At 34.0% G+C, this 24,531-nt stretch overlaps 1 protein-coding gene across 3 annotated transcripts; it reads right to left on the bottom strand.

The window, feature by feature from the left end:
- Nucleotides 1–1,020: 1,020 nt before the first annotated feature.
- LOC104611426 (uncharacterized) lies at nucleotides 1,021–24,531 on the bottom strand. Of its 3 annotated transcripts, XR_016084660.1 has the most exons (13): nucleotides 24,222–24,529; nucleotides 16,929–17,912; nucleotides 16,656–16,776; nucleotides 15,875–16,410; nucleotides 14,918–15,017; nucleotides 4,969–5,336; nucleotides 4,308–4,403; nucleotides 3,634–3,726; nucleotides 3,287–3,535; nucleotides 1,933–2,017; nucleotides 1,744–1,833; nucleotides 1,156–1,256; nucleotides 1,021–1,045 (listed from the first exon to the last, which is right to left on the bottom strand). XR_016084660.1 is itself a non-coding variant. In XM_088902215.1 (10 exons), the coding sequence occupies exons 2-9, from the start codon at nucleotides 17,553–17,555 to the stop codon at nucleotides 3,317–3,319; spliced, it is 2,157 nt and encodes a 718-aa protein (XP_088758341.1). In that variant the 5' UTR covers nucleotides 17,556–17,912; nucleotides 24,222–24,531; the 3' UTR covers nucleotides 2,102–2,204; nucleotides 3,287–3,316. The 3 variants fall into 3 exon arrangements, 2 of the variants coding, with proteins under 2 accessions (XP_088758341.1, XP_088758340.1); XM_088902215.1 differs by lacking the exons at nucleotides 1,021–1,045; nucleotides 1,156–1,256; nucleotides 1,744–1,833; nucleotides 1,933–2,017 and adding an exon at nucleotides 2,102–2,204 and having other exon boundaries at nucleotides 15,875–16,407; nucleotides 24,222–24,531; XM_088902214.1 differs by lacking the exons at nucleotides 1,021–1,045; nucleotides 1,156–1,256; nucleotides 1,744–1,833; nucleotides 1,933–2,017 and adding an exon at nucleotides 2,102–2,204 and having other exon boundaries at nucleotides 24,222–24,524.

Here is a 24,531-nt window from a genome sequence, read left to right as displayed (position 1 = left end):
CGTGCTCCGACGTCCTAGATGGCCGAGATGGTGCTCCAAAATAGTTTTCTCTCCGCTTTTATGTTTCTCTGACATACTAGATGGCTGATTTCGTACTCCAATGCCTTGGATGGCACTGGCTTTTCAGATGACAGTTGCAGTTTTCTGGCGTTGTGAATGGACTGTCCGTTCCCCAACATTGTGGATGGACGTTACAATTCTCTAGCGTTCTTTGGAAGACATCTTGTAGTCAGCAGTTCTTTGGTGTGTTCGGTGGCAGTTACGGATGATGTTGTCTTTTGTAATTTTTGGCGTGGTTGGAAATTACAATTCATGGCTTGTGGCTTTGTAACCACCTCTTGATCAGTTTTCGATTTGATTAATAACTCCTCTTGTCATTTTGCTCACCAGTTTATGAGAATTCGTTGTGGAGTTTTGACTCTATTGGAGGTCGGTCCTCCTTTATTAGCGTTTCTTCTTGCACAGTTTGCAGAGCGCTTAGGATTACCCTAGAGAAGCTTCACCCCATTCCTAAATGGTGTGGTGGCTTATGCAAAGGTGTACATATCTGATCTCTTATGCTTAGTATTGCTCTTATATATATGAAAATGTAATTTTACACATGTACCGAGAGAGTAGAACAGACAATATAAAGTGGCCTATTTGTGGGACTCGAAAATATAATAGTTGGCTATGGCTAGGTGGAGTCCATTTGGTATATCATGGAAACGAAAAAAAAGATAAATTCATGATACAAATACTGAGGTAAGAAAAATAAAAAACCTGAGAAAATTAACCCTTTTGCTTCTTCAAAATTGTAAATATTTGATCTTATTTTCTGAGTGCAACAATAAATCAGCTGTAATCTTCCGGCGAAAGTATGGAATATCATCCTATGTTAAACAATATGTAAGTAATAAAATATAATGGTGAAAGAAATACACAATTTCATGAAATAAGGTATAGAAAAGAAGGAAGGCATTTGAAATTTACCTGTGAAAAGGACTTTGTTAATTGCCCATCCCAATACTCCATGTACTTTATCATGAATATACCACAATCGCTTCTGCTACAATAACAACCACCATTTTAGACTTTTCCGCTTGATCCATTATGTTTACTAATGATGCTAAAGAAAAAAAAAAAACTGAATACATCAATTATCAAATAAATTACTTGTTTTTTTGAATTGGAAGGTAAGTAAATTCTACACCCCATTCTGTAATTGGCATGGGTGTTCCGCTCAAGTGACTCAGTATTTGGCTACAAGTTTCTTTCTGGAAATTAGATAAACACAACATTTGATTAGCATATAACAACATGGGATGACAAGAACAACTAATTAACACAGTAGTAATTATGGCAATACAAACCATTCTAAAATGATGCTTGGGTTCTATTTGGATTATAAACTCTGGTAAGCTGTTAAGAATCTGCATCTTCTTGTCCCTTAGATTTATGACATATAGGAACCAGTGGTGCAGGATGCAAAGTGGGATGAATAACTGCTTGAAAAATATGTATAGTAATTAGTTGTAATTTTGAATTAATTTATAATTTATTTATTAGGTAGGTTATCCAAGAATATACCATGTCATATTGCCATAGATCATATCTAAGTAGGCTTGGGTCATAAAAAGCATTCAACTCATCAAGACTCGGGGGTTCATCTTTTAGAATCTTTTCCTGCGTTTGCAACTAGGAAAATGAGTAGATAGGAGATAAGGTTGTTTTAGTGATTTAATGTATTAATTGTGAGCTTACCGCAAAATATGAGGGAAAGTAGTAGCGTTTTACCAAATCATCATTAGTGAACTGTTCAAGTACAAGTACATCCACGATGCAGTTCACAACCTGCATGAGAAACAAAGTTTTCCATTCTAATTCCTTGTTACATATGGAGATTATATTATATATACAATGCAAAACACCTTTGTCTCGGTAACAACTTACAGCACTAGAAACCCACTCGCCATCTTTCATGCTAAGAATCTCAGACCTAGTTAGATGATACCTCCGCAGAATTACCAAATTTTCTCTACATAAAAGGATTGTTTTTGATGTTATATATGTGACAACAAATAATAATATATAATAATGATGACGATATCTGCATTTGCTTACTTAATCGGTTTATTGGGGTTAAATAAAGCATATATAATCGCTCTTTTCTCCAACTCAGTGAAAGAAGGAAAATTTAAAGCTTCTGGAAACATCACATTTGTCTGCAAATAAAAGAAATGCATAGTTACAATGAAGTTGTCAAAGAATTTGAAAACAAAGAGTTACTTGACCAAATTGAATGAAAATAAAATCTCCCATGCATTAGTGCATTTTGAAATGCATAGTGACTCTGTTCAATTAACTAATGGCGGGGTTTGAGTGTACATTGAACATCGTGATAAACTTCTAGATGGGGTGTTAGGACGAGGGAGAAGGAGATGATGGAGGTGGTGAGGGAAGTGAGGCAACAGAGTAGAGAGATTTATGATATTGGAGAAGGGGTAGAAGCTGGTGTTGACATGGGAGGAAATGGGGCAGAAGGTGAAAGAGTCTTAAAGAACCATTCAACCTAAAAGCTTAATTAAGCTATTAGGTGAGGTCCTTGAATATGTTGATATTCTCTAATACTCCCCCTCACACAAAAGCTCATTGGACTTGAAGTGTAAATGTGCACAGGCCCACTCATACCTTGTGATGAAACTTAATTAATTATAATGGAGATAATGAAAATCAAACACTAGACCACTTGGTCAAAATGCCTCTAATACCATGTCAAAGAACCATTCAACCTAAAAGCTTAAGCTATTAGGTCAGGTTCATGAATAGATTGATATTCTCTAATAAAAAGAAAAGGGTGGAAGCTGGTGGAGATGTCAAAGCTGGTATTGGTGATGGAGGTCAAACGGTAGGTGTTGAAGATGAAGGAGCCGAAATAAGGGCAGACAACAATATGCAGGGGGGGAATCTTTTGGTGAGGCTCTCAATGCGTGTGTTAGAGAAGTTGTAAATGAATCGAGAATCAAGATCATGCATTAATGAAATCCATCTTCATCTTCTTCTGATCTACAGAGAAAAGGAGCTGACGAAAGCAAATATGAGCAATGGAGAAGAGAGGGTAAAGCGTAATAGTAGAAGATCCGGAGCCACCAAAGCCTAAATTAGTTTGTACTATGCTACCATGCATCTACTAGTGCATATATAGCTCATCTTGGTAGCTAAAATTTATTATTCGAGTATTATATTGATTCCCAATGTTAGGCTTGGATTCGTCTTGGGTGAATAACTATCAAGAGCAATTACGTACCTGTAAATTGGTCACCTCTTGGTTGTCTGCTTAATTTTCTTTAGAAATTGTAGAAGATTTCTCAATTTGGAGCGATAGGGAGGTGAATTCTTGGTGCATTATTCTCTCACATTCAATCAACCCCTCGAGCATTTCTGATGACTTACATTCAATCAGTTGTCTTATTGACTGATGCAACTCCTGTATTTTAGACTCAAGGTCTTGTAGTTGTTGCCGTTGAACCTCAATATTTGTTACCCTTTCAACAATCTAAAAATTGACACTTATTAGGACCGTATATGGTAACAATGCATTTGAACGTACGATTTATAAAAATGTAATTTTAGAGAAAGAACAAGGTTAATTACTCCATTAGTTGACCTCCGCTCAGGTTCAGGATGAGTCTCAACTTCCAAGGTGGTGGTGTTTGTTGAGGGAATCTCCATATCCATCATCATGGCCTATAAGGAAAAATAGAAAAAAAAGAAAGTGGTTATTAAAAAGCAAAGTTTGATCAATACAAATGGTGAAATATAAACCAATCATAAAACAATTAGACCGAGCTAACAAACCTAAATGATAAGTGAAATCACCAATAAATAGTCACCTTCCCATGGTTATTAATGAAGATTTTGGACTTGAAGTAGCTGAACTGAATTGCTTATTGCTTTTCATTGAATCAAACAGTCATATAATAAAATATTTAGGAGTATGATAATCAATAAAAAATTCCCTTCAATACAATCTACTCAATGACTTATCCATTAAAAGATTCAGGTCAACTACTACCCTATCATGTCATTTAATTTATTTAGGCTCAATTTGAAAAGAATGCAAATATAAATATATACAGTGCAAAGCCTTGTATATATTTTGTTTTTCTAAACCTGTATTTACATTGTGCATATTTGTATTTATGTTCTTCCCAAACGGAGCCTTAATTCCGTACTAATAATATAGCCTACACTGCATACTTTCCCTGCAAGAAAATTAACAATAAAGAGAAAGCAATACTTCTAGGAATTTAAGGAGAAGCTTGTACCATATGGGATGAGTCTCCTCCAAATTGGGATTCATTTCTGTTCCCAAACACACTGTGGGTAGGCATGCACTGAAGTTTCACTTTGCTCTTTCCGGCCTGAAAAGAAAATCATAATTAATTAGATGAATGATATCTAATGTTTGGGAGGGGAAAATTAAATGATGCAATTATCAAAAACCAGACCAATGGGCGGGATATTGAACTAGCTTGAAAGTTAATACAATTTTGTTCCTAACTTGAAGTTTAAGGCCCCGTTTGATTCATCGGAATAGGGGTCTGGAATCGGAATTGGAATGGCTTATTTCAATTCCAACTGTTTGGTTGGTTGGAATTGGAATCCAATTCTCATTCTTGCTGGAATGACATTTTCCCATTTGAAAGACTGGTCATTCCCTGCCCCTCCTTAGGAAATGAAATTTCATTCCTGCTGAATTCAGTTTTCAATCCCATTCCTGTATGAACCAAACAAATTATGGGAATGGCCTACTTCAATTCCAATTCCGGTGAATTTCGATATTGATGCCAATTCTGACTGCAAATCAAGTGAATCCTTATTACGGTTTGCACGTTATGCAACTGCGTGTTGCAAATACTTTAGACAAGATATCATTATCATTGACAACTCTCAACTATATAAAGAAATTTTGGGCTTTATATGTACTTTTTTACGATTTTTAGTAGAATTATCGCAACTGTTGGGAATCTGTATATGCTTAGATGCAATAAGTTGTTGCTGTTGCTTCTTCAGAGCATTTGCTTTAAGATCACGCCTGATCAGGTCTTTAACTCCAGGAGGAACTTCTGGGCATTTCTGTGCATCTTTTCCCTCATGTGCCAAGTGTTCCTTTATCCTTTGTATCCCACCACCATTGTATCTTCTTCCACAATAGTTACACACTCTTACACTTTTCCCAGTAGATTCATCTTGTACTTCAGTGCAGTGTTTCCAACTAATATCTTCTCTGTCCCGAGTTCTCTTTTTATTCTTAGAAATTGATGAAGCATGTATTTCAGCGTTTGGCATTTCAGCTGTTGAGAAAAATGAAAGTAATGTTAGAAAAAAATTTTAACTTTAATGTATAGGAAGTTAATTAATTGATCAAGCTAATGTTTTCACCTAGTTAGAAAGGTAGAAAGATTAGAATATATATACTACTGGAAATGAGATTGGGCACAATTGTGTTAAGGGCCTTGCTAGTGAACTAATAGCAATTACTAAATTTATAAGAGGTTTTGTGTTGGTAAAGAAGTTTGGAGTTTTACAATAAGGTTTTATCTATTTATTTATTTCCTTATTTTGGTATTAATCTAAAAATGGTTATTACTTGGTGTGATGTGAAGATAAGTTCATTCCCTATGGGGAGCTATTAGAAGACATCAAGATGAGAACTACATGAAAAAGGAAGATGAGAACAAAAAATGGTTATTCATTTCCAGAAGATAAACACCACATATTCGTGGGTTACGTCCAATAAATTAGGTGGAATATTTTGGCTGTGTTGGCTGAAATAGGCATTTTAAGCTTTTCATATATTGGTCATTTGGTTTTGTTCTGTCCAATTCTCTCTCTCCCTCAAACATATATATATATATATATATATATATATATATATGCATGATCTTTTTTTAAGTGGTTTCCATTGACCAAAAAATTTATTTTCTTTTTTTTTTTAGGTTTATGTTGGAAGCTGGAAAACTTTATTTTTCCAAGTAAGTGATATCTTTCTCTTAGGTGAATAAATAATTTTTTCACTTATGGGAATGTTGCCAACACTTGAATGGGATAAGATTTAGTTTTATAGCTAAAATGGTCATTGCTAGGGGTGAGCATTATTTGGATAAAATCAAAAATTTTGATTTTGGTTTTTTCGGTTCTATTATTTTTGGTTTTTGGGTAATTTGGTTTGGTTAATTTGGTTTTTAGGAATTTTGGTTTTCAAAGTTAGAAATTTGGTTAACTGAAAAAACCGAATAAACTGAAATTCATTATATAATACGTAATATATAATATACAATATATAACATTTAATGTATAATATGCTATATATTTATATATTCATATATTATATATAATGTATTATAATGGAATTCAATTTCATAATATATATTATAGGTTATAATATATAATATTATATATATATTAATTAAATTTGGTTTTTAATTGAAATAACCAAACCAAAAATTTCAGTTTTCTTGTAATTCAGTTTTGGTTCAGTTTTTATTTCTTTATTTCGTTTTTTTTAAATTTGGTTTATTCAGTTCAGTTTTTAACTGAATAAACCAAATGCTCACCCCTAGTCATTGCCTTATTTACCTGAAAAATAAAAGAACATGGGTAAATGCATTTACCAGAGCAAGTAACTTATCAAAAAGTGAACAAGGCCTAATGGTAGTCAATGTTTGAAATTATTGACAATTGCACTACTATTTGGTTGGACTAGGCAAGGCTTAGGACCATTCCATGCCCAACCTAAATATGAAACCCAAGTATTGGTCCTTGGGTTTTAGTTAGGCCAAGCTAAAATGTCAAACCTAACCTTACTATTTTGATCCTAGCCTGACCTAGGCTAGGGTTAAGTGCATTTGTTAGCCTAGCATCTGTAATTAATTCTAGATTGTAAACTGAATTTCGTTTAAACTATTGGAATATTGTTTACTATTAATGTTGTTTAAGGTTTAAACCCTTCAATATATTATCAAAATTATATGTAATTTGTTTCATATCTTTATCATATAACAACAATGAAATCAAACCAAGAAAAGGTTGGGCTCGGGTTATCTAGATGGGGAAACACCAAAGTGCTGAAACATCAAAAACACATTCCCCAACAAATAGCTATTACACAACTTGAGAAAAGCATTTATAGACAACATTTTAAACTCCATTGGACAAACACCTATGTGGTAGCCATTTTTTAGATAAACAACAATGAAGCCAAACACCACTACGATTTGTCTTAGACAGAATTTTCAAGCTCAGCTCCAACCGAAGACCCTAAGTTTTGAACCTAGGAGCAATAAAATATTGAATATCGCCAGGATGGGCTTGGGTTAGGTCCATTCAAATTGCAAGATAACAAGGGGAAAAGAAGGCAGAATGCGTATACTCATTTAGTACTTCATTGACATCTTTATATATATATATATATATATTAATAGGATTGGGGTGCTTTATCCGTGCAGGAAATGGAATCTACTCGCGCCCACACGATAGCAACCTATTTCTTATTAATTATATAATTGTTATTATAAATATTATATAAATCGTTAGATATATATATATAATTAAATATATAATAGTTATTATAAATATTGTTAATAGATATTGAACACTTTGAATGGTCGGACCGTTCGACCCAATAACCGAACCCCTGATCGGTTCGGTCCTCGAGTCGGTTTTAAAAAACAAGATGTTATGACATTCGAGCGTGTGACTCATACAACCCAAAAATGGAACCGTTCTGGCCACTAGTTTTTGGGTTGACGGTTCGACCATTTGGTTAGAACGGATGGCTCGTTCTAACAACAAAAATTAAAGAAAAACTGCCAAAAACCATTGAACGGGTCAACGGGTTGGCGGTTCAACCATTCGGGTCAATGGGTCATTGACCGATTCAATGGTTTTTGGCCAGGGAATGGGATTAGGGTAAAACAGAATTGGTTGCCTGTATGGTTCCCAATTAAAAAAATAAAAAAAAACGGATGACCCGTTCTAACAACAAAAATTATAGGAAAAAAATTGAGAGTGTGAGGTCCATTAAGCAGTACCATACATGTTATGTCATTTGAGTGTGTGACTCATACGACTTGAAAACAGAATCATTCTGGCCACCGGTTTTTGGTTCGACGGTTTGATTGTTCGGTTCGAACGAATGGCCTATTCTGATAACAAAAATTAAAAAGATAAAAAAACAACCAAAAACCATTGAACGGGTCAATGGTTTGATTGCCCAGGTTAATGGGTCATTGGCCGATTCAACGATTTTTGGCCAGAGACTGAGATCAGGATAAAACAAAACCGGTTGGCTGGATGGTTCCCAACTAAAAAAATAAAAAATGGTCAAAAACCATTTTATGGGTCAACAGGTCGATGGTTCAACTGCTCAGGTCAATGAATTATTGGTTGGTTCAACGGTCAACAAGTTGACGGTTCCATTCCAGCCCCTATGAAGCAATGCCCCTCCACTAGTTTTCAATTGCAATCGTCAAGTTAGATTTTGGACCAATTATGGAGATTATGCCACGTATACTGATTTTACCTCTTAGAAAGAAGCAACTCCTAGATGATCAGCATCAGGGGGATGACGATACGCCCTTGTCAAGATCGGCCATGGACCAACAACAAAGATCATGCCATGTATAACATCATTACATCTTAGAAAAGAAAGGTTTCGATTGGCCAATTGACATAGTGATAATCGTGATTGGCAAACTATTGGCAATGAGAAGATCTCTGAAGTTCAAGTAGCGGAGAGGTTAAGGCTAATTGACCACCGCTCTAGAAATCCGACTTTGCTTCTTCCAAAGCGCAGCTCACACCAACCTCATAGAGTTGTGTATTAAAAGCATCTTTCATACCCGACGTTGTCATTTATGTTAAGTTCTCATTACATTATGTAAGGTACGCTCTCTGAGGAGCAACTCCAATATAGGTTTGGGAGTCCGTGTTCTGGGTGCACTGTATGAGTGCATCACCAATCACAAATGCCCACGTCGATTGAGCGTGGGATGGATAATGTTAGCAGAAGTTTGGCCGTCAACTAAAAGAATCTGGTTCAACTGGACACAAAAATACAAAAACCATATTTTCATTTCATACATTTTGAACTCCCCTCCCTATCCGCTCTTCATTTCAAACTCTATTATAGCAGCTCGCTGGCACCCCCATGAATGACGAAGACACCAGCGGCGAGAGACCGAGAAGCGCCCCCATGAATGACGAGGCCACTGGCGGCACCGGGAAGTGCCCCTATGAATGAAGAAGCTCACCAGTGCCTTTTGGTTTTCTCCTTTCTTTTGTTGGTTTCTAATCTTACCCTAGCGGAATCAAGTCACTGAGAAGCGCTTCTAGCTCTAAAATCGGTGGTTAATCCTTCAAACTTGCTTCCATGGGAAGGATACGACTTCTGCAACTGGAAAGGTATCAGGAAATGCTTGACAAGAAGGGTTACAAAGATGGTTGTCGAGTTCTTAAACTTGACAGGAACCCTGGACGAGGCCAGCTTAAACCGTCTCGATCAGCTCTGAGTATTGAGCTTCAAAGGGAAATCGATTTCTGGCGAAATCCCCGACCTCTCTGGTCTCACCAATCTCAAGTCACTCTTCTTGAACAATAATTAGTTCTCCAGCAACTTCCCCAGCTCCATTTCTGACCTACTCCATCTAATGGTCGTTGTCCTCTTGGGGAACAAAATCTCTGACAACACTCCATCGTCCCTTCTTGAGCTCCAGTGATTGCACTCTCTTTACTTGCAAGATAATCGGTTAACCAGAGAACTCCCACCTTTGAATCAAACCAGTCCTAGATTCTTCAATGTATCAAACAATAAACTCTCCGCCGAGATTCTGATAACCCCTGCTCTCATTCGGTTCAACTTTTCATCGTTCTCAAGTAACCTACACCTCTGTGGTGACCAGATAGACAGGCCATGTAGTAATGGAACTCAAACTCAAAGGCTCCCTTCAATTAGTCCCGCTCCTCCAATTAATATACCTTCGACCTCTTCAAATCATCAGCGATACGTTATATATGGGAAAAAGGGGAACAAACTCAAATTCAATCCTCCCTATTGCTATTCTGCTTGGCTCTATCATGGAGGGCTTGTAGAAGAAGGAATGTTGTCAAAGGGAGGAGCAAAGCAATGGTTCAACTAGATTCTTTAACTAAACGTCCATTAAATGAGTAAATTTTAAACACGCCAACGTGGGCATTTGTGATTGGTGGGGTGAACTCGTCTAGTGCACCCATGGGTTCACAGAACGCAGACTTTGGGACTGGAGAGGTTACACTTCCATGGCACATGGCCAGCTATGTCATTAAGTTGGCGGGATGGATTAAATGCTCTTGTTATGAGCAGGCTTTTCATTAATGAAGGTTCATTAAATGTGAAATGGGAAGTGCCAAATAAGGCTGCAATGGAATCGAGTTTTAATCAAATAGTTTGGGATTGAATTTGATTAGTTTCGATTTTAATCAAGCTTGAATCAAGTTCAAACCTTAGGGTAAGCTTGATTAATTATTTGAACTAGAGCTCGGCCAATGAAAAGTTTGGCTCGAAAGCTTGCAAGTTTGGCTCAATTAACATGTACATACATACATACATACATACATACATACGTACATATGCATATATTATAGAATATAAAAATATATTTTATAATACATATTATAAAAATATCATATATACAGTATACATATATATTTGTTTTTGATCTTTTGAGATGAACTTGAGCTCATTGAATATTTAAGCAAACCGAGCTCGAGCTGAAAAATATAATTCGAGTCGAACTCAAACTCAAATTCGAACCTAGTATGTTTTAGTCAAGCCGAGCTGAAACATGCCAAAGTTCGGCACAACTCGACTTGATTGCACCCCTAGTGCCAATCTAGAGGAAGTAAGGTGTTATATTTCATGACATGTGCCCCTCGAAAGATCTGATGCAATCCATCACACAAACGTGACACACATTCAATGGGATCTTGATGATGGTAATAGAAATAAACTTCTCCCAAGGGGAAGGGTAGTTTGCCTCTACCAACATCATCGGTCCTCTCCAAAATTTGTCTCTCCCTAATTTCACCCTGATTTGCTCATATAAACCTCATGGTTCTAGGCTCAAAAGGCTTTCATAGAAACCAAATCGGTCGTATCTCTACAAATCAAGTTGGTTTGCATATGCCTTTGTGATCGCACCATGTAGCACACCCTAATTTGAATCCCAACAACAATTAAATGGGCTTCTCCCTATAGAATATTTTAGTAATGGGGACCTATGTGATGAGTAGGATTTGTTAAAAGAGTTTGAGGCAAAAGGAGGTAGAAGTGCAACTTGGGTGGGTCCAACCCAATCTCGACCTGGCTCAACCAAAGCGTTTGCATAGATTGGTCTTAAGTTTTTGAATTTAAATTTGGACTTGGACCCAAAAACTTAGGCCTAGCCTAAACTTAGGTTGTGTTGGATTGAGGCCTCGGATAGCCCGAGCCCTACCTGACCCATTCTGAGCCCGCCAAACATTTTATAATATACATATTTACATATTATCAATATATTCTTCTTGAATTGGTGAACTATGCAATTAGTAAATTATGTTATTATTAAGTGGTTAAATATTAACCTAAAATGGAAATAATGTATAGAACTATATGTATTAATTAGTTGGATTGATCCTCATGTCAATTGGTAAACCAAATCTTACTAAGTAGGGCCCTATTTTTGTGGGGAAGTGGAGAGAATATAAGGAGTTGGAGATAATTTAGAAGTTTCTATAAACTAGGAGTGTAAATGGGTGGGGCTCTAGTAAAGGGGGAGGATAAATAGGAATTAGAGATAATTTAAAAGAGAATAATGAATTTTTTAAGAGGTATTGTTCGAGGAGAGAATAGAGGGGAATTGAACTATCTATTAGTTGTTTTTACAAATGGCATGAAATGAAAAAAATTAAAAATAAGAAAAAAAGGAAAATACACTTGTTTAAGTATATATATTAGTGAGGACCCATGCGATGCATGGTCTTTCTACACAAAATTGAAATAGAAAGAGCCTTGTGGCATTTCTAATTGATCCAAGTCAATCCAAACCAACTCAAGTATTATATTTTTGAGTTATGTTTAGTTGTTCTGAACACAATTCAAATTGAAACCCTAGTAAGAGTGGCTGATCTCATATAGGAATGTCAATGGTCAAGTTACATGGTAAATTCGACTTGACTCACTCCCACATGGTCAGGTTAGGGTCAGGCTTATTAGGGTGTAGGGTGAGGTATTTAGAGTTTTGATTATTTAATCTAAATGGGTGCAAGTTTGGCTGGCCTAGCCAACTGAGCCATAACATCCCTATACATATAAAGGGTATTCTTATAAGTTGGTTTGATTTTAACCCCTAACCTTAAAGCTTAGGATTTCTTTCCATGTTTGTTTTAACTTAAATCAAGTGTAGAGTTAGGTTAGAGTTTTGATTATTTAACCCAAATCGGGTTCAGGTTTGGCTAACCCTAGCCATCGGGTCATGATACCCCTACCCATATAAAGGGCATTCTTGTAATCTGGTTTAGCTTCTAACTCCTAACCTTAAAGTATATGATTTTTTCACTATTTATTTTTAGTTTTTTCTTTTTTTTTCTTTCACCTTGTAGAAACAATATCTTGGAACCCATAAGTCAATTTCCAACTTAAATTAACGACTCTCGAATTTCAAAAAGTATCACAAAAATACAATTGAAAGACTACAGAACGGGTTGGGTTGGTATCAAATTGCCAGGGTAGGTTGAAAAACTACATAATATTGAGTTGGGTTGGGTTTGAGTGGAAGGATGAAAGGGTCAGGTTAGGGTTGAGTCAAATCCATGCCAACCTACCCAACCCTATAGGGTTCAACCTGATACCAACCCAACCCTTGTTACTGTTTTTCAATTGTATTTTTTGTGACACATTTTAAAAACTCGAGAGCTATTAATTTAAATTAATAAATATTATTATTATTTTATTAATAAACTTGAATTAATTTTTATAATTATTAAATATTACTTAAATAATTAAAATTAAAATTTTCATAGTTTTATTAGTAATAACAATTAATAATCATGCTACCTAATTAAGTTAATTAGGATTGTTTAACCACAAAAATAAATTACCTAATTAAATAAGTAACCCAAAGCACAAGTTTGTTAAATACTTTGCACTTACAACTGTTGTATAACATAAGGAGCCATGTTGGCATCAAACTAATGGACCCATATGTAGTACGGGTCTAAACTAGAGAAAGGACACTATATCTAGGGTGCAACTTAAATGAGTGCAACCTGAGTCTGGACCAACCCCGCCTACAAATTTTGCATTGGTTGGGCTAGGATTTTCGGTCCTTGGGTTGGGCTTGGGCCTTAATTTTTGCTCATGGTGGGCCTGAGTTTTAGGCCTGTGAGTTGGGCTTGGGCCAAAAAACTCGAGTCCTATCTAAACTTTGGATGGGCTTGGGTTGTGGTCTCCGGTAGCTTGATCCCAATCTAGGCCTGACCAACCCAAGCGTGCCTGAACAAATACATACGTATGTTTTTTTATGTTTATGTAGAAATTTCTTTTCAATGTGTACGAACATTTTTAAATGAGAATCTAGACATATTCTTAATGAATTTTACTAATAAAAGATGGGTACATAAAAATATACACATTTTTTTAAACCCAACAAATCTGCCCAAGCCTAATTAGCCCAACTCAGCCTGAGCCCAATTCGAGTTGTGTTGGGTTAAGCTCAGGTTGGGCATGGGTTGATAAATTTGGGGTTAACCTCAGGTTGGCCTGGGCTTGGACCTAAGAGTTGCACCTTTAGGAAATTGTTTAATCAATTTATTGAATAAAGTAATTAAGTTCATAATTAATTAATGTTAACTAAATTAATAGGTTGGTTTGGTTAATTAATTTATTTAGTTTAATGAAATCTAGTTTTCGATAATTTAATTATGCAATAAAATAAAATTGTGATAATTTAGTTAGCTAATCGTTACATAATAATTAAGCTACTTTGAGTTAATTATGGGGGAATAATGTTGGTTTTTAAATCCAATTAAATAATAATATTACTTTAAGCTTTTCCTTTTTTAATCCTCTTTAAATTATTTTTGGCTAAAATATAATAATTTAATTTAAGATAATAAAGCGACTTAACATATTGCACATGTACTAAAGGAAAATAGAGAGAGAGAGAGAGAGAGAGAGAGAGAGAGATGCCTATATTCAAGAGATTTTAAAAAAGAAAACTGCACATAGGTGGTAGATGAAGTTTTTTAATGAGAAAGTGAAGTCCAATTTTTTGTGAACTAATGAATGTTGCATAAAAGAGGGGGATATTTTAGAAGATAGATTATGGGAATATGAGAAGTGGGGTAAGATGAATGGGGCCGGAAAGGGGAGAAAGAGATCTTAGGAGTATTTTTAGGTATTTGGAATGGGAAATGAGAGAAATAGGAAGAGAGGGGTGAACACTTGGTAAATTGGGAGTGGTGGGGATGGGAAGGAAGAGAGAATTATTAAGGAGAATGCAGGAAGGGGGTTTAGAGAAAGGAGAGAGCATGTGATGTGGACAACCTTGCTTTATATATATATACTAATGGGGACTTATGCATTGCACGGGCTTTGTGAAGATAAATTGAGATTGAATGAATTTTATGACAGGATTTGTAATTAATTTTGAATATTTTGTTCATTTAATTTAATGATTAATAAGGGCATTTAGGAAATTGCATTCCAAATATGGAGGGGTTTTTATAGATGCAAACTCTAGGGGAGGTTTAAGTAATTTAGAAGAACACCTAATGATAATGTTATTGCCATCAAAGATATGCTTTCATTTGAGTTTTTGCAATACAAAGTTACAAACGTAATATTAGTTTCCCTTACCTTGCATCGTTGTGGTTGCAGTATCTGAGGTGGATGTTTTTACAGAACTTTCATCATCTATGTACAAACTCTCTAGAAGTTTTCTTGCTCTTTTAATTTCCTGAAAGAACAAAATATATATATGCATATTAATTTATAAAAAAATCTCGCACTAAAAATTTGCAGCAAGAAGTTAAGAACTTTCCATCTAAAACTACAAAATCAAAATGTACCTAATAAATCAATGTAAAGCAAGGAAGAAAAATGCAAAGCTAAGCAGCAAAACTTAAGCATGTGATTTTCAACAGAAAATAAAATATAGCAAATATAGAAGGTGAGCTCTAATTAAAGCCTATCAATATTCTCAATGGAACATTTAAAATTTTAAGTTGGATGGAAGCCCTATTTTATATGTATTTTAATTACTTGATAGACCACAATTATCGTGATGGGCCTAGGCCCATCATTCTCATCATCAGCACATTTTCTTAATTTGTGGTCATCTTATTCATATAATAAAATATAATCATACACAGTAATAGTATCATATAGATGAAAAATCAAGCTAAGTGATGAATGTTTAAGGCTCAATGCTCAGTGTTATTTCGAGTATGAACAACCATAAGTCAATTAAACCTAGCCTAAACATACAAATTAAATAAATGTGTTTGTTTTTGTTATGTATATAATTTATATTCCCTAGTCCCTAGCTATGACAAAGCAAAAGCATTGAATGGTGAATGCACACTGTTCGTGAGGTTAACAGTCCCTATTTAAAAATAAAGTAAAGGGATCCAAATTAAAAATTAAAAGGGACGAAACTAATTTGTTTATTGTTATCCTTGTTATTCATTCATATCTCTGTCAACAATAAAACTAACTAATGTATGTTGAGCAAATAAATTAATTTTAACAACAAAATAATATAATTTGAAAGTAAGTTTTAGCTAATTAATCATTTTATAGCTACGAGCATACCTGTTCCCATATGTCACCACTCAAAATTCTATATTGTGGATACTGAGAATTTCCAAGAGGCCGTAGGTCCCTCTGTCCGAATACATCAACACCCAATTTTTTAAATTTGACAAGATACCTTGAATCCTTAAGAACACCGATTATTTGTCCGTTTTTCCAGAAACTGCCAAAGAATGCCTCAACCCGTTCTCCCTCTTTCCAATCTTGCACGTGCTGTTCATTCAGAGGTTCCCAATAATAATCAACTTCTATCCTTAGGCCTTTAATGTGAGATAAGAAAAGAGGGAGAGGATCATAATCCAATCTCTTCAGTGACCCAACATTTGAGTGCAACATCCACTTGTTAATGTCTATCAACAACTCACACTCGATTTCATAATGTTCGTATATCTGCTTTGATTTTTTGATGATGGCATGGTAACCGATAAAATCATAATAATAATCATCATCATCATCATCATCATCGTTGTACAACAAGTGGCAGAGTTCAATCTGTGATTGAGGAAGAAGTTCCGTTGGCAAGCTACCACTCCCTTCTTCATATGTGAGCAAAACAAATTAAATTAATTAATTAAAATTTACATGCACCCTAATAATTGATATTAATTTAAGTTGCTCATATTACAATTATTACGTCTACTACATCTAACCCTGTTCACCTCACAATCACATTCACATGTATCATCATCTATATATATGTGAATATTAAAACATTAATTATATATTCCCATTCCAAAGAAAGATGAAAAGAAGAGTAGCATTAATTTCAAATTTTCTTTACCTTGTGCGGTATTCATCGTCAGGATTAAACCATTCGAACTGGACGACGTCTCAGAATAATGTATTTCTTCATCATCTCCGATATAGTAGCCTTGTAAAAATCTTCCAGCTCTACGGAATTTCTGAAAGAGACGCATGGGAATATATTCAAAACCATGTGTAAGAATTAAAATACACATGCATACACATCGTTTTCCTTCCCCTTCTTCTTTGTTTATTTGTTTAGCCAATAACAAAACAAATGAAAATTTTTATTAAATAAAAAAATTATAACCTCTTCAAATTCAATATAGCTAGGCCGATCAAAACACCGAAACTGTACACATTTCGAGTCGATATCTCTAGCACGAATACGTTCCCATTCTCGACCGGTCCAATTTTGCACCATCCTTAACTCTGATTCTTCGAATTCTTCACTGAAGTGTGAATAAAATGTGACAATATACTTAGAGTCGTTGAGTAGTTGGGTTACTTCTCCACAAAGCCAGAAAGTGCCAAAGAAAGCTTCAACTTCATCCCCCCTTTCCCACCTTACGGAGGAAGGCTGTGGACGAGGCCTGATCATGTGGGAACAATATTCATATAATATGTTCTTGCAGCTGATCTTATCCATTAGATAAAGAGGCAAAGGATCCATCCACTTTCTCTTTGATCCCCCGGCTTTCCTGTGTAGAAACCATTTCTCTTTGTCCATCAACAGCCGATAATCTATTTCTATTTCGTAACAACATCTCTCTCCCTCGTCCTGGTCCTGCTCTGTCAATTGCTTTGCCCGTAGAATGATCGCAGGGTACCATTTACAATTGTACAAAATCTCAACTTCTGATTCGGCATAGAGATAACTGTGGTGATTCTCCTCCTCCTCCTCCTCCTCCTCCACCATTGTGTGTTTATGTTCCATTTCTATTCTCTATTCACAGCCTGCAGGTTCTCTCTCTCTGTATCTGTCTCTCTGCAAGTAACTAATAAAACCTCATCATATCATCATCATTAGAATTTTAGAGTTTGGAGGGGGAGATGAATGTATAATTAGGGTATTATTGGTAGATAAGGCCTTGTTTCCACCAAGTTTCTGAGTCAACCCTTCAAATCTAGTCAATGCCACATTGCACAGCAATCAGCGAATAAATATCACCTCAGTCCGTTTCCTTCGGACTTCGTTTCTACTTTCACCTCCTCGTCATGATTCAATTCCACTTTCTACGTTTCTACGTTTCTATTGCGAACGAGTCGTCACTCTTCCGAGTCAAGCAGAATCCTGATCAAAAGGTGAAAATTAATAAACAAATTAATCTATGTTTGATTTGATAGAAAATAAAAGTGAAAAGGAAAGTTGAAAGAAAGTTGTTTATGACTTTTGTCAATTTTTTTAAGAACTTCCCATAACCTTATTTTTGTTTCTCTAGCATATTCTATCAAATCAAATGCAGCCTAATGAAATAGAGACTGAATCTGCACCACATACTGACTTCATTGGGAACATTTCCCCCACTTTGTATTATTATTCATAGGGAAATGTTTTCAATACATGCAAGGCTGCAACTTAAGCCGGGTTGGCCTGAACCCAACATGAAGAAGTTGGATTGGGTTGGGTCGGCTTGATGCTCGGGTTAGGGTTAGGGCTGAAATTCATGAATCCAACTTTATTTCAGGTTGCGTTAGGGTTGACCCTTTGGCCAACCCAACTCTATAGTATATGTTATATACTATAAATATATGTTATATGCATATATTATGTATCATACATTCATGATTTGTCTAGAAGTATGATGTTGTATAGCCCTCACTACATACTATCATGTTTTTCTTTTAAAATAATCACTTTATTTAATCCCAAATGAAAAGTCTAAAACCATAATAACATATTTTATGTTTTTTTAAATATTTTATTCTTTATCTCTTCTCTAATGTTTGTCCCTCATAGATCATCTATCATAAATCATAAGTCATAATAAATTATAGTCATTTCAAACACTTACTTTTTCCAAATTTTGTACTAAAAGAACCAACAAAAACATCAACAAACACTAATAAAACATAGGACTAAAATTTGAGATTCTAAGGGATGGGAATAAGGTTAGGTTGGGTCCAACCCGAGCCCATCCCAACCCAAAGTTGACTTTGGATTGGGTTGGGTTAAGGTTAGGTGGGGGGTTTGGAACTTAGGGTTGGCCTCAACCCGACCTAACCTGGCCCAACTTACAGCCCTAATACACATTGGGATGGAGTTGTGAGGTCGAGTGAGATGCACTCTTTGAGGAGCAGATCCCAACTCAATGAAACATTCCATTAAACAATTCTAAAACCCTAAACTACCTTTATATTATTGTATGGGACAATTTTCCTTATATTTTCTAAAATCTTTCTCTTATGTTTCCCTCCAGTTTCTTCGAAAAGGTTTGTCTTGAGAATCCTTTGAGGATAACTTGTTCTTTTAAATATAGTTATTTTCATCATTTTGATATTTGTTGCTCTCTATTGTTGAGTTTTAAATACACAATTTGGTAATTTATTCTACTACCAATCCTGTTAATAAATCTGGGGCAAAGTGTCGAAACTTAGAAGTTTAGAACGGGGTCACAAAATACCCTCAGTACGAGATGGCTATCTGTTATCTACAAAAAAAAAAAAAAGTTAGAATGAAGAATGGGTTAATGACTATGTCTTGTCTTTGAGTTTTGAATCCTCGTCTTGCATTGAAGTGAAGGAGGGAGGTTTAATAGTTTGCCATTAACGTACACAGATTTCTTACTCTCAATTGGGCACGTATCAATGTTTTTAATCAGTTGTTGATCCGGCCAGTCAAACTGTTTCAACCATCACCCAATCATGATTCCCCAATACTCTTAAAACCCAATGATTGGTCAAAAAGTATTGACCTAGTCAAAAACCATATGATTTGGGCGATTGAACCGTTGACCCATTCAATCCAGTGACCTGGGTTTGCATACTAAAAGTGTATGTAAACTTCTAAAGGCCATAACTTTGTGCTAGAATATTTGATCGGGGAGATATTTTTTTCAATTTGAGTAACATTTTGAGATTTGTGTCCCAAGGTGCTTGCTCTAGTATTTTTGTGAAAAAAAAAACCCTTTTTTGAACTCAAATCATAATTTTTAATTTTTTTATAAATAAAAAATAAAATTTGAATTAAAAAAATATAAATTAAATATAAAATAATACATATATTACACATAGAATATAACTATACATTATATCATGAGCTGGTCTCAGGTGGTATTGGGACCAAATTATGGAGGTGGTGGAGGATGGGATGGGGCAATTTTCTTTGGATCAATGCACATCGACTCCAAATCAAGAAACATCAATGCGCCCATCAGTTGATTAAAAGTGGTTGATGACATCCATATTAGGAATTCACATTTGCGCCCCACAAATGCCCCACAGCATATACCAACCGTGTACTAAAATAATTTTCCACTGACAATTTTTTGAGATGTTTCCAATGCATGTTTAGATGTATATATGGGCCATTTATAGGGTTTCCTTTGTGGGGCTTAGATGTGACCTCCCATAATAGTAAAGTGGCTGGTCTTTTCATTCTTTAAGGACAAGAGAGCACAATGGAGAGTTTTCACTTAGAAAGTGAAGCTTTGGTGCCGAAATGGCCAGAAGTCTCTTGGTATCGGTTGGGACAAATGGGGTGAGTTTATAGGAATGCATTAATTTATTCATGTTCTTTTATTTTTTTGGGTAAACAAGATAATGATCATTTTAACAATAAGAAATCATTATTAGAAGGGGGCAATTTTGTCCCATCAGAGTGTTGACAATTTCCTCCCATGTGGAAAAGTTAATTGTACATCTGAGAGATGGAAAAATAAAATTTCTGTAGACCCCATTTTAATCTGAAAAAGAAACATGAGTTTCTTAGTCAATAGGAACCAACCCATTGACCAATTTTTTCCTCTCAAAATCCAAAAAAAGAAAAAAACAGATTCCCAAAAAAGATAGTTAGACGGGTCTTATCAAATATTACCAATTAAGTTGCCCAAAATTGTCACCAACTAATGGTGGTTGAAGTATCAATGTCAATGGCCGAGATGAGATTGCATTGTTGCCATTGAGTGTTGGTTGAGGTATACGACATGGTGAACAGGTTTAGTCATAAAACAAATGGAGTTGAGCAAAGGAATTGTATTGCCTTTAGAACACTTCATAGTATGAGTTCGGCTTGTATATATGTGCACTTGACCGATACTTATCCATACTACTATAAAAAGTATGAATAGGGTCTAAGATTTTTGGAATTTTTTTAGACTAAAATATCCCTTTTTTGAAATAGGGCACCTATCTGTTATGAGGGTAGAAAATGTAATTTGAATACAATTATTCATTGCATTCAATTCCCTTTCATTAAATTCCATTTAAGGTATTAATTCTCCTTCACCTTTATTAACCATACATTTAAGGCATTTTTGTTTCTTTTAATTACTAAATTCCACTACTTAAATCCATACATAAATATTTTAAAAATATAAAAAAATAAAGAATTTTGGGTCAAATAGGCCAACCCATGTTGCATTGTTGCCACAATTAAACAATAAAAACTTAAAACTTGATAAAATGCAAAAAAAAATGGAAATTAAAGAAAAATTTGGTAACATCTTTAATATCATATATTCATCATATTAGACAAAAATAAGTATGATAAATAAGAAATACTTTTACTAATGATATAAATTGAATACAAATTTTAAGACCAATTAGAAAAAAAAATTATTTTCTTATTCTCTCTCATTAAGTATCATATCTAAGGCATATTCTCTCATTAAATCCTATATATAAGATATATTTTTCTCATCATTAAATTCTATTAATTAAATCCACAACACTAATTTTAAAAGTATAAAAATAAATATTTTGAAAAATAATTTGAAAATAAAATCATTTTCCTCCCTCCTGGTGATGGGTAAGCAATTTAACCACTTGGGTTAAATGGGTTAACCAATAATTCCATAATTAAATAATAAAAAATCAAAATAAATAATATATAAAAATACAAAAAAAAGGATTTGAGCATACCTCCAATATTATATATTCATTATACTAAATAAAGTTAAGTATGAAATGTAAGAAATATTTTTATTAACGATGAAAATGGAATTAAAAATATAAAATAAACCTTGAAATTAAATTAAATGATGCCATAGTCAAATAAGAAAATTTTTAAAATAAAAATACAAAAAAATCACAAAAATAAAGAAAAAATTAGAGAAAAATTTGGGCACATATTTGATGTTATATATTTATACAAAAAAATAATATCTTGGGTCCATCTATAATATTATACATTCATTATATTGAATAAAAATAAGTATTATACATAATTTTATCAATGATGGAAATGCAATAATAAATGGTTTAGGTGGTGGGTTACTGCTTTGGGTCAAATAGATTAACCAATGATGTTATAGTAAAATAATAAATTTTTAAAAAATAAAAAAGGCACAAGTAATAAAAAATATAAAAATTATAAAAGTATTGGATATATATCTAATATTATATATTAATTATATCAAATAAAAATTAAGTATGATAAAGAAACATTATTTATATAATGTAGATGAAATATATAATTTATAATCGATTTGAAAGTAAGGATATTTTCCTATCTAGATGGTGGTTTAATGATCAAACTTTTCAAATAAACTCATGGTGATGTCATAATTGAACAATAAATATTTAAAAAAGATAGAACACAAAAAATGAAATGTATACAATTTTATCGAAAACATTTGGAGACTTTTCGTATGTTATATATTCATCAAATTAAATAAAAAATTGTTAAAATAAAAATTATTTTTATTTCTGATGGAAATAAAATACAAAATTAAATAATAATAATAATAATAAAGGTGATGATAATAATTGTCATTGTAATTTAAAATTTCAACGTGCAACGCATATCGATATTTTTTAGTTATATATAAAAGTGTGAATGCTTTGGACTAAAATTACCCTCCATTTCTTTAATTGAAAAAGGGTATAAAAGTCATTTTATTATAACTTTAATGTCAGATTTAATGGATATTAAAATGTTTGCATTTGTCTATTTAGTCCATCTCTAATTGTAAGAGTCCACCTCATATAATCCCCTCTCATTAAGTCTTATACGTAAGGTATTAAGTTGCATTTTCTCTTATTAAATCTTATAGTTAAGTTATTTTTCACTAATAAATACTACTAATTCGATCTATGTCAATATTTTTAACAATATTAACACATATATTTTAAAACTGACTAAAAGTAAGAGTGACAATTTTAGAATTATTTTTAACATAGAAATACAAAAATTATATAAAAAATTGAACACATCTATAATTCTATATTTACATTACTATTAAAAATATTAATGAGATTGTGGAGTTTTTGACTAAAGTACTCATTTTTTAATTTAATCTTTATTTAATTTTAAGGTTTAAATTATAAATTGAGCTGCTACTTTTCACCTCATTCAATTCCAACTATGGGTTTTTTATATTTTCTTATATAAAAATAAAAAATACACCAAAAAGATAAAACATTACAAAAAGAAGAATCTAGCCAAGCAAGTAGGCCTTTCGATGATACTTGAAACTTGACAACTCGATTTGATTATGACATATTTGGATGATGTATTTATGTAATCAAATTTAGATTTTACAATTCACATCTGATTGATAATAAAAAACAAAAAATATATATATTTATAAAAAAAATTGATATATTATTATTATCACTACCATCATTTATAATTGCCACATGCAAAACATATACATGCTTACTAGTTTGTAAAAAATGGATGGATAAAAGGCGTGAGAAGCAGGATAGGTATGGTAGACGAAAATAGATGATTGGATGGATGATTTGGAGGGTTATGTGAATTACTGGGTGTACGTGTATGGTTGGTTCTGTCCAATTTGGGTGGCTAGCTTAGCTAGTTTTGGTTTGCGGGAGTTGATTGTTGATGTTGGTTTTTTCTGGGTTGCTGGGGTTGGGCTTGGTGATGTTTTGGAATGGGCTATGTATATTCTTCTCTATTCCACCTTACTTCTGTTTAGTAAAATTTTCTTTATTTATTTATCTTAAAAAATTGCATTTTAAAGTATAAAAATAAAATGTTGATTTTACTATTTGGTATTTTTAGAATAAAACCCTAGGCCTATAACCTTTCACATTTTGTACTTGCCGGAGAGCTTTTACCTTCCAAACGCCCCCCCTGACGAATTTTGATGAATTGGTGACCACTTTTAAGAATCAATCGATCCTTTTCCCCACTCGATATTTGCCCTCTCTGAATAATGGCTTGGCACGAGATATGTTTGTTGTTAAAATTTTTCTTTTCTTGTGCAATCGAATGGATGGATATGGTAGTGGTGCTAAAAGAAAATTCTTATAATTGGTTTGAATCAACTGAAGCCCCAAATGAAACCAAAGTAGCAAATATATATAATAAACAAACAATTTTTGAGAAGCAAATAAACCTATCAGATGAAAAGAAAACAAGTAAAAACAGTAATTGAATGTCTTGAGAGAGAAAAATGGATCCGATTGGTCAACATACCTTATTGAAGAATCAAAATCAACAAATAGAGAGCACCAACTCTTCCAACCGTTTAAATGTTATCGAAGACAAAACAATTCACGGTTCTCTGCTTCTTGCAGCGGCCGCCGCTCCGCTCGGCGCTCGGCGATCATTGAGGGAAGAAACGAAACTGAAGGGTGGGGAGATATTGATTTCAAGGGCCGAATGTTAGTAGGCAGCTGGTGTAGTGCTTCGCGGAAAGAGGCACAAGGCAGTTTAGTTTAATTAGCTGAGGACTGATTCTTAAGTAATTGGTTTCTCTCTGCAAGTATTCCTTCGTGGAAGTAGA

Source organism: Nelumbo nucifera, chromosome 3 (genome assembly GCF_055504915.1).
Source record: "Nelumbo nucifera cultivar China Antique chromosome 3, China Antique-T2T, whole genome shotgun sequence".
NCBI classification, from domain to species: domain Eukaryota; kingdom Viridiplantae; phylum Streptophyta; class Magnoliopsida; order Proteales; family Nelumbonaceae; genus Nelumbo; species Nelumbo nucifera.
Note: the sequence above shows the minus strand (reverse complement) of the source record. Positions and strands in the feature narration are given on the sequence as shown.